The 11307-nt window shown below is 41.5% G+C and overlaps 1 protein-coding gene across 1 annotated transcript in view; it reads right to left on the reverse strand.

Annotated features, from left to right (window-relative positions):
• Nucleotides 1-2073: 2073 nt before the first annotated feature.
• Nucleotides 2074-11307, reverse strand: part of TMPRSS2 (transmembrane protease, serine 2) — a 12916-nt gene continuing 3682 nt past the window's right edge. The window contains exons 5-13 of the mRNA XM_009283095.1: nt 9957-10086; nt 8764-8874; nt 7880-7923; nt 6976-7150; nt 5125-5300; nt 4018-4113; nt 3000-3142; nt 2278-2430; nt 2074-2085 (exon numbers count right to left, since the gene is read on the reverse strand). Coding sequence (XP_009281370.1) covers nt 2074-2085; nt 2278-2430; nt 3000-3142; nt 4018-4113; nt 5125-5300; nt 6976-7150; nt 7880-7923; nt 8764-8874; nt 9957-10086 — 1040 coding nt within the window. The remainder of the gene's footprint in view (nt 2086-2277; nt 2431-2999; nt 3143-4017; nt 4114-5124; nt 5301-6975; nt 7151-7879; nt 7924-8763; nt 8875-9956; nt 10087-11307) is intronic.

Raw genomic sequence — 11307 nt, forward strand, 5'->3', positions numbered from 1 at the left:
TAGGATGCGACCACCTAACCAATTCCTCACCCACCGGACAGTCCACCCATCAAATCCATACCTCTCCAGTTTAGAGAGAAGGATGTTGTGGGGGACCGTGTCAAAGGCCTTACAGAGGTCCAGATAAACGACATCTGTAGCCCTTCCCGTGTCCACTGACATAGTCACTCCCTCATAGAAGGCCACTAGGTTGGTCAGGCAGGACTTGCCCTTGGTGAATCCATGCTGGCTGTTCTTAACCCTGTTTAGCACTACAGCCAGTTTTCCACATTTCAGTATACTGTTTTGCTACTATTGACTTGCAGTGCTGCAGATCAGAAGGCATAAAAAAGCCTGATACTATAACAACTTTATTTATTTAATTTCTATTTTGAAAGTACTTTAAACTTGTTGACTACTTCATGGTATCCCCCAAGGCGCACTTGATGTTTATGTGCTATTGAAAACACCCTGTCTCACACCTAGAGGAGAGAGGCAGGTACACATTGCTTCAGGCAGCATGAGATGTAATAACAAAATAGGGTGTGACTCCCTTGACCCACTGCCTTTAGGCTAAACTTCCTTATTTAATTCAATTTCAGAAGTCAAAGTGATTTCATCAGACCCAGCCACTAAAGACATCCAACATTCCTGGACATCCAGCTCTCTTTCCCTGGCTTTGTTCAAGGACCTGAAATATTGGAAATAAAACAATCTCTTGGATCACCCTCTTGTGTTGTTTTTCTTTTGCTTTGTTTTTTTGGCTTGGTTTTTTGTTTTGTTTTTTTTTTACATCAGGTTCTCAAAGCGCTTCAGACACTGAATCCAGCAACTGCTTCCAAAAAAATCCAAGCAAACAGATATAAACCACTACTAAGGAAAACTATTTGTAAAAAAAAAAAATATTTATTTGGTGCAGTCTTTACATGCAAGATAATTGCATTTCAAACAAGACTAGTAGAGTCATTTCATTCAAAAGATTTATCCTTCTTAACAAAAGTGACTTGGTATGGCTTTTTGATCCTCTGTACTATGATTATAAATTCTTTTCAAAATCCTAGTTGAGGTGGCACTCTGATATTAATTACATTTTGCTAAAAACATACATGCATATACATAAAGGAGAGCTCTAAGGAATTAAAAGCCGAATTTAATAAATGAGGTAGTTCATCTGGTTACGCAGAAACGCAGATTTGTGTCTCCTTGTACAAAACATCCAGCCTCTGTACATGTGTCTGCAGTCAGAGGTCTGTCGCTTGCAACACAGCCTTACTGAAAAACTTTGCCCTTTGCATTTCACAGCCAGGAGAGTTCAACAGTCAACCTTGTTGTGCTGCAGCCAGGGACCTCGCCATCGGGACACCTAACTCACCGCTTCCTGCTACAGCTCCAGAGCAACCCGCTCCATAGCCTACATCAAGAGTGACAGCAGGTCTTGCCCTTTTTGGGTTCAGAGCAGCTTAAGGCAGAACAGCACTTTTAATTATCGAGACAGTCAGACTGTTCTCCCTTCGAACAATCTGACTTGGATGACTGTTGTGTCGAGATCCTGAGGATTTTTAACTACCTGAATATACAGTATTTTTTTTCTATGCCTCTACCGTAGTGCATGAAAACTTCCCTTCATATGTACCAAAAAACATTCATTTCTTTTTAAATTGCCAACCAGCAGCTCAGAGATTCAACGTTCACATTACTTAACATTTAATTTAAAACACTACTAAACCGTCTCAGCATCCTGCTACGAAAATCTTAAATTAAATTGTGATTAAAACTGCCATTATAATCCTGTACCTGATTATCAAGCGAAAGTTACTCAACTAAAGAGACATTTCAGCAAGCAGACGACAGAACGACTTTCTGCCACGCACCACAAGAAGAAAGGTGCTCATTGTGATATCCTTCACTGATTAAGATCAGTCACTGTAGCCAGCACAGAACCGAGTGTGCAATCCTTCATGTTATTTTTAAAAAGAAAATTCAAAGAGAAAAAAAAAAAATCATTTGCAAAGTGAATAAATATCCCAGGCACCCATGGCTTCATTTATCCTTGTTCTCAGAAACATCGATCATCAAGAAGGACAGACAGCATTGTCATCTGTTTGCCTGTTTGAAACAGAAAGAAAACAAAAAACAAAGGTTCAAGTTCTGCTGACAGACTATCTTACCAATTACTTGGATGCTTCTCAACAGAATACCTTCATTAGCAGACAAGTCACATTTATTTATTTTTATAAATAAAATCAAGTTTCAGGATTTGGGACATCTACAATTATTGAGAACACCCAAATATTTTACCTGCATATTTTTGTAAATCCAATCTGTAAACACAGTCATATTCCCATATACTCCAGGTCTATTGGGACTAGCACAGCCAGTTCCCCAGCTGGTATCTCCAACCAGCCACCACACGGAGTTTTTGTTAGTTACTAGCGGACCTCCGCTGTCACCCTGCACAAAATACAAGCATATTATTAGTGACCTGGCCACCAGGAAAGACACAATCCATTTCACTTCAGGAATACAGGTTAAGTTTCACAAAAAGCTAACCACCATTTCAAGGTAGTCACTAAAACAAAATGCGATGGCAATTACAGTATTAAAAGATGACTGCTTGCAATAGGGATGAAAATCGTTTGCCCAAAGCACTAAACGAGATTGGCATTATTGACTTTCTTGTTTGCAAGCATAATGCTAAACTATCGCCGTGATTATGAAGACCATTCATTCACTTTCAAGTACCAGATAACAAAACATCCTTGAAGCATTAAAAAGGACTGCCTCACCCTCTTTGGGTATTTAGTGAGAACTCGGCACTGGCAGCCATTCAGAAGATGAAACAAAAGCTCTCCCTTTTAAAGGGATGCACCACAAAAGGAAACAGAAGCCCAACCAAAATGTTACTCTGTTTTGGTTTTTTGCGTAGGATCTGTTTGCAATTAATAGAGGATTAAAAAAGCCTACTAGTAAGACCACAAAAATAATCAGATCATTATTAGGTGTTAATTAGGAATAATTACCTGACAGGAATCAATTCCTCCTCTTAGATATCCAGCACAGATCATAGTAGGCAAAATCATGCCATTATAGATATAGACAGAATTACATGTAGAACGTTCTATTAAGGACACCATAACATAATTCAAGTTATTTGATGTTTTACCTAAAATTGAAACATGCACAAAAACACAGATACAAAGGCAAAATTAGAACAAGCATCATATATCATTGCTATTACAAATCCCAGCAGCTAGCACTGTTCAAGATGAAATAAACTTACTAGAAACATCGGGATGGACACTTAAGATGTATGGTCCATCGCACAGAGACAACTGTGACATTAAAACTCCCTTCCGAGAGGTCAGTGAGTTACCCTGCTTTGCTGTCAGTGCAAGTAAAGAGAACATGGCACCTACCTGCCTACTCCAGCCCCAAATCAACTGTGTTATCTACAGGGCTATTAAAAGCACATGAAGTCTGCAAGAGACGAAGAGGACCTCCCCAAAGTTTCATGGTCCAGCGCAAGTTGCCAGCAATTCCCATATTCAGGGTCCAGCTTCCCCAGCACCCCCCCTCCCCGCCCAGTACCTTCTCATACTGAAAGAAACCTTTCCTCCCTTTCCTTTTCACTTCTTACAAATTTACTTGCATCATGCTATTTTAGCTTGAGGTGGTGGAAAGGACAGGACAGGCTCCTGCCCTTTCCCATGTCCACAGGGGACTGCCTTGGCATACAGCTACCCTTGTTACAGGAGAGATGGCCCTGCTAGCAGGGGCACAGAATTGTTTCCTGTGTGAGTATTTCTGGCCCCTGGTACTGATTTGAGGCTCCTTTGCAGTCTGCTGAATGCAACACATCACAACTTGCTTTGAGACAAGAATGCCCTGTGTAAATATTAGGGGCTGTAAAATGCGTGAAAAAATAGCGTATCAACAAATCTGGCTAAAACTGCCCAATCAGCCCATGCAATGGTTATTTGTACACCGAAGAGGACTGGTTTATGTAGAAGACCAAAATATTCCAGAGCCACTCTTTACCTCCTTGGTACTCTGCTCCCCACCCAGATATCCAGCACTGCTGATTAGGCTGGAACATCATTCCTGGATTAGGCAGACAAACCGGCCGTATGGTATCTACAAAACAAACACAGTAACATCTGTAATCCCAGATGTCCAGACATAATTCAAAATAAATGCATATGAAATATCTCAGCATGACCACCACTTAAATACATACACACCATGCATTTTCTCTGTACTTTACCTTCCTTGCAGATAAGCAATACTGTGCGATGCAGGAGCAGCAGAAAGCTTACCAGCTGCCCTTTCCCAGATGGCTACCTCATCTTCACCTCAAAGTGAGGAACAAGCACAGTTAATGGTTCTAGCTCAATTCATCAGGCTAACTAGAACAATTAACACCAGCTCTTCTGATCAATAGAGGACAAAGAGGAAGAAAAACTTCTGACAGCTACCTCTCTGCATCCTCTTTGCAAAACCCTGCTGAAAATAATCACAACGCAAGCAGGATTCAATGCCTATATACAAGAAGCATGAAACAAAAACCTGGTAAACAGACAACCTCCCTGCTCTCAGCAGCAGAGGAGCCCTCCAGATTACTTTTAGTAGCTTTAGAGTGATGCACTGAAATATAAAGGACCTGTACACAAAAAGCACTTCAAGTTTAAATAATGGTTTGTCCTCTATTTTTTACTGCTTGCTTACAAACAACCTACATCTACTTTTAAGGAACTTCTTGTAACGCTTGGTTTTGGGGTTGGTTTTCCCAATAGTTATTTCATGTAACTTGGTTTAGGGTTTAATCAGCTGCTCCACCACTACATCCTGAGTCTGCACATATAGGAGTGGCAATACTTAAGCACCATACAGCATTCTGGGGTAAAAGAGATGAGATTATTGAGATGATCCCAAACTCCCTTACCACGTAATCCTACTTAGAAAATCAGAGGGTGTGCCCCCTGCCTCTACCTCCACCCTGTCTCTGTCCCTAAGGAGTCTCTACCCACACTTTGTGTTCTTCCCGCAAGTATCTACCAGGATTTCTTGATGAACTCCAGAAGTTTTAAAAGATGTGCTCATTGCCATTAGATTTTTGCCTTAAGAAGAGCAGAATAGAATACATACCAGTAAAACTCAGCGGTGTCTCTAACTTCATAAGAGCAACGTCATTGTCTTTAGAATCTGTATCATAATCCGGATGGGAAATTATCTGTTGCACTCTGTATCCATTTCTTAAGAGCATCTCATTCTGATTCAGAATCCCAGCGTAAACCCTCCAACTGTACGGGTCAGAAAATCGTCTACAGAAAAAAGAAAGGTTAGAAGGTTTGCTTCTCTGGCAACGACTCACAGATTATGACCTTCAAAAAATTGTCTTCAGAAACAGTAGTCAAATGCATGTGCGACCAAGAATGCACATGCATTTGACTACCATTTCTGAAGAACAAGGTAAACAAATTGCAAGACATCTAACTTTGGGAAAGCTTGACTCTAATCTCATAAATATACAAAAAAAATCTTTGAAATGGGTTAAGTATCACTGTCTATCCCCTTAGTCACTCAGCACAGCAAATTATAGTCTGAGACTGCAACACTGAAGTCTATTGATTTCCATGGCTGAGGGATCAAGCAGTTATTTCTGAGGTCTCACATGTCAGTGGTATCACTCGCATGTACTACCCAAAGCACGCAAGGGCAGCAGAAGCCAGAATTAGTAAAAACATGATCTAGTGAAGGAATTTCACTATCTTGAAAATGCCAAGTGGGGTTTTTTTTGTTTGTTTTTGGGTTTTGGTGGGGTTTTTTAAATGTTAAGCATTCTCGCTAGATGTAATTTAAGTAGTCTCTTGTGCTCCAGCACAGTTTACAAATGCCCAATGGAAAACTTTCTGCAAGTGTTAAAACTCCCTCCATGAGAACTGCCAAGGCAGTAGTGCTTGCAAGTCATGCCCCCTCCAAAAATAAAAGTCAAGACTGAAAACCAGTTTTGTGCCAGCTACAGCTTGGTTGCCATTCCTAAAGCTTTTGCATACTACAGAGCTCAAATCAGGAAAACAAAGGAGGGATAAGGTCATCACAAAAAAATAAATACATTCCTTTCTCAAGGTTAAGGACAAAGTTATTTTTCCTTGGCGTAGCCTCAAACCATGATTCAGCCAACCAGCCGTTAAAATGTTTTTGCTTAGTGCGTTTTCCCTCCGACAGAAGCGACCACCTTTTAAACATATTCTGCCACTATACACAAGGTACCACAGCACCCTCAACTCTCCTTTATAGGTTAAAAATGTACAAAGCACCAGTTATTTTTCTTGTTGATGCCTACGTAAAGAGCTGCTTGGATAGGTATAAATCTACATTTAATACTGACTTCGGCTTTACTACCCTGTGGCATGAAGATATGAGGAAATAAATGGCACAGGCATCTTTAAATTGATCATATCTACAGTTGTGCGATATTTGAGAGTTTGGGATTTTTATTTGAGAGTTTTGGATTTTTTTTTCTTTTTTCCCTTTTCTTTGTTTTTCCTCACAGAGTAATTCAACATCTTCATGAAAACATTGTACTTTCTGGCATTAAGTTTGGTGCCTTGAGTTTACCTCTTAAGTTGGGTGGGTACCTATGCCCAACACCACTGCCCAATTTAAGTTCCACCTTTAACAAGTGAAATAAGATTTTCTTCCTGAAGAAAGCAGACAGATGATCTGCAGCCAGCCTCCTCCAGAACAAATTTTCCCTTAATACTTGAAAACCGTACTGCTACACAGATAAAATACTGTACCTAGCAAGTGCCTTCAAGGCAGGGAGGAGGGGAGGAATGGTATTTAATTCAGTTTTAAAGCAGAAAGTTGGGATACTTAAGTAAATTTATGCCTTTCAGCCTGAAGCAAGAAAAATCGCCGTTCGAGAGATGAACAAACGAGCCGGTCACTCCGGCGCCCATGCAGGCATGGCAGTCTACAGGCTTAGAAACTCACCCTTCCACGCAGTGTGCCGCCGTCACTATCCACTGGCGGGTGATGATGGAGCCCCCACAGACGTGGGTGCCCTGCACGTGGAGGCTGACCTGCCACGGCCACTGCCCCAGCGCTGCCCCGCTGCCACCCACGATTCTGTTCATAATGTTCACGCTTTTAGTGGACAGGCCGCAGTCTAAGGAGTCAGTTACACACACACAGGCGTTAGTTAAAGAGCGAGCTGGTCTGGAAGATGGCTTCTGCAGCTCAGGCTTCGCTAGCAGAGGGGAGCACAGACCATTTCCGACCTCTGCACTGCTGGCGTTCGATACGCCGCAGCTTGGGCCCCTGCCCTGGACACCAAGATCCCGAGTCTCCCATAGCCTAGACCCCGTTTCACATTGCAAACGTCAAGCTGAGTATTTGGTAGCTGCTGCCCTCGGTTCACCACAAACCATAAACCAGTGGTTCATTACACCTTTGAGTGTGGTATTCAAGCATCTCTGGCAAGCCACACAGACACACACCTTTGTGTTGTGCAACAAAACAGACAACAGCCAGGAGTCACCTCATGACAGCCATCACTGCCAGGAACGCACTGCCCACCCGATGGCCGCGTGTTGGAGAGCAGATGCGCCACAGACAGCCCACCACAGCTGCTGGGCAAGGGCTACAGAGCTTCACCACAGGCAAGTCATTTAAAGGAACCGGTGGCAGCAAAGACAAAAGCAACTGGGGATCCAACATCCTCCTTGTCTCCTCTCCCACCCTGCTCCTTAAACTGCACCATTTGAAACTTGGGAACCAGAGTTAAATCATCGTCCGGTCAAAAGATGGTAATTATTTATGCAGATTCAAAAGGATTTCCCAGCCAGAGCATTTCAAAGCATGAACAAGCAGAAGTTTGAGAAACACGGTCACTTACCTATGCAGCGCAAAGAAACCACATTTCCTGATGCACAGGAATCACTGCAATAGAAATAAAAAAAACAAACAGGATTTTAGGCACACAGTGAAGCAAACGGTGAGCAAAGTTCACCCTCCAGCTGCTTCCTACCCTTTCCAGCTACATGCCCTGCCTTCACCCTCATCTTCCTGCTGAGGGTTCCCTCCTTTCTTCACTCTCTCCATCTACCCTACCAGCAACCATCTGGCCTCCACCATTTCTTGCATTCGCCAAAACTGTCATGTGGAAGACTGCAGTCACCAGTACAAAAGGTTTGTAAGCCTATTGAGGAGCAAGATGAAGAACAGCATGAGAAAAAGTTGAGCTGATTTATGAAGTAGTTGTAGAAGAACCTAAACAAGGGAGCCACGGGAACTTTGCAGGCATGGCAGTCTACAGGTTTAGAAACTAGACATTTCAGAGTTGTTTAATGAGAATAAAAGTGATATTTTCCACAGTGAAAGATCCATTTTGCATGCTGTGTGTTCATGTGACTGAAAAAAAAAGCTGCTGTGAATGTCTTACAGCTGGTAGCTATTGTCACCGTACAGAAACTCCTGTTGATGGTCAAAGAGCCTTAGAAAAGTATCTTTGACATGGCAATCTTCTAGACAACATGGAGGGAACAGGATGGGACATCTTTGCTTTTAAAAGAGGAGAGGAAGGATGGAAAAATGACAGCTGTGTTTTTAAATAGAAGGGAGAGCAGTTGCTGCAATCAGATTAAAAACAAAGTCTCTTTCCCTCTAACAATCCCCATTGAAAAATGTGTTTGCATTATGCTATGGGCAGAAGCTACATCTCTTACAGCAGCTAAAAAGACCGCTGATAAAAGGAAAGAATTTTGTATTAAACAAAGATACCTGCTATACAGCTTTTTGTACAAGTCTACATTCCCAGCACTTGTGTTCAGCTTCATGTAGCTTTTAAAGCTGACTTCAGTTGCTACTCCTCGACTGTAGTAATAGGTATCTCTGCAAAACAGAAAGTCTATTATGAAACCCGGTAGTTTCAGTTTTCAAACAAGCAATAAACTGTGCCAAGCTAGAGCTTCTGACGTGAACACCACTAAAAATATGATTTTTTTTTTTTTTTTAATTAAATACCAGTGTTGTAGTACAGTGCCAAAGACTCAGGTTCTTTAAACATTTGTCAAGTTCTGTTTCCCATCAAACAGTTACTAGATTAAAATAGTATTTTTATCTAATATGCATACACGGTAGGAATCTTCAGCCTCATGAAACAGGGCAAGATGAAGAGATGCCTTTGCTGGTACATTTACACAGCATAGCAGAGTTCAGGTCCAGTAAGTCGTGACAGCCACGTTTCTGTGGGACGACACGGGTAGCACGTGCTGCTGTTCTGCCAGGCTTTCTAGCTGAGGACCAGCTCTGTGTAGTTGCTGCTGGGCTGTCTTACTGGACTTGAAACTACTGGGGTCATTGCCGGTTCAGAGGCCTTAATTCAGAGCACCACGACGCAGCGTGGGCACAGACAAGTTCTGCCTGCCTGGGCAATAAATTCACTCCATTACTCCACACATATCAGAAGACAGCATTTGCCAACTGTATCAGAGAGAGGCAACATCAAGTATTTCAACCGCAGAAGAATTTAGGCTACGGCGTTACATGGGGAGAACGTGGGCAGCAACATGGGCCACGAATGTTTATGGCAATCTTCCACGTGAGCTGGTGTTACTTGTGTCCTCAGAAGACCAAGGCTTTCCAGTAATACTGGTGATGACAGGTTAAGTCAGACTGGATGTTATTGAGCAATTATAATGATCTGCTACTAACTGAAGTGAGCTCTGGAGTGAATGTATTAGATACAAGTGACCCCACTGAGTAACCACTGCATGCGTGCCAGACCCCGTTACTTGGAGCAACGTTTCATTTTGATTCTGTAACAGCTACCATCGTTAAAATCGGACCCACCTGGGTTCACAAGAACTAGATCACCAACTGCTTTTTGTTTCAGATACACATTCTTAAAAACGGCAAGATGGAAATTTTAACCTTTCTGTGTATGTGCAAACACTGACGAAGGTTAGACTTACACACTGTAGCCCATGTCTTTACATGCAATCTTCCCATAATCGTCATTCCAGTCATCTTGACAAACAGGATACCAGGATTTGCTGACAGGTGAATAAACTTCCAGGATAAAGTTTGGTCCAAAAAGTCTAACTGCCAGAAACAGAAGAAAGGGGAAAAAAAAAAAGAAACCAAGAACACCACATGCTATATTACTGCTCTTTCTCTACTTAAAAGTATTGGTACCCATAATATTTGCTTGTATGTATGAATTGGTGTTAATTTAATGCTGCCTTCTACTCAAATTCTGAGTAAATATCAAGTAGATAGAAATATCGCAATGACTTAATTCTTTTGTGTAAGGCAATTTAAGAACTACCAGTTTAAAAATGCAAGTGTACAATATAGTGTTCATCTTTTCATTTCAGCTTTTATGCTCAAAATTCTCTTTCACTTTCTCCCACTGTGAAAGATTGCAATAGCCAGTGCTTTCTTATCTTTCGTCTACACAATCATACATTTCTTAATATATTGTATATTGTGTATAAACAACATACAATCTAGTCTACTACATTTATATGTTATATCTTAATACACCGAATTTCTTCAGACAAGTGCTTGTAGAGCAAGAATGTAACAAGGAGCAATTAGTTCTGACATTACATGCCCCATTATGTATTTATTTGCACAAGAATTTAATATAAAATAGTTTAAGCAAAAGAACAGATTGAACAAGCTTCTCCAAAAACCCATTATTCAACCAAATGGAGAGGAACAGCTTTAGAGCATATGCCAGTAAATGCTAACCCTGCATGAGGCATGTGCAGAATAAAAGTTCCCAGAGAGATAGTAAGAGCACAGCCAGAATTTTCCAGAGTGGCACTGGCACAGCACAGGTGTTAGAAACAAGATGCCACACCTTTGGAACGGACGTTTCCACCTTCAGCTCTGCACTAAAGCTTCCCTTGGCATCTTTTCAGTTGGAAGCACTGACCAGACCAGGCTTTCATACACAAAGGAGTTATGAAGTAGTTGAAGCGTTATTGGGAGAACGAGGAATGCAAAATATGTGGAAAAAGATGAGCCTGACTGAAGACCACCAAATTTGCATTGTCACTTGAAGTTCTACTAAGAAGTCAGCGATGACTATTCATTCCAGAGACAATGTTACATTGTTTTGCACAAACCCCATTCAAATTAAAAGGTAGTATATTAAAAATTGATTCAAAGTTAAGCCACCTCAAACCCCTGAGTCAGTCATTTTGTTTCAGCTTTTCAATCGGACTGGAAACAAACTGAATATCTAGACACAGGTTTCAAAGTGCTCAAACATCCTAAACCACTGTTGTGGTTTAACCTGGCAGGCAGCTGAAC

The sequence above is a fragment of the Aptenodytes forsteri genome, unplaced genomic scaffold (genome assembly GCF_000699145.1).
Source record: "Aptenodytes forsteri isolate BGI_AS27 unplaced genomic scaffold, ASM69914v1 Scaffold2, whole genome shotgun sequence".
NCBI lineage: Eukaryota > Metazoa > Chordata > Aves > Sphenisciformes > Spheniscidae > Aptenodytes > Aptenodytes forsteri.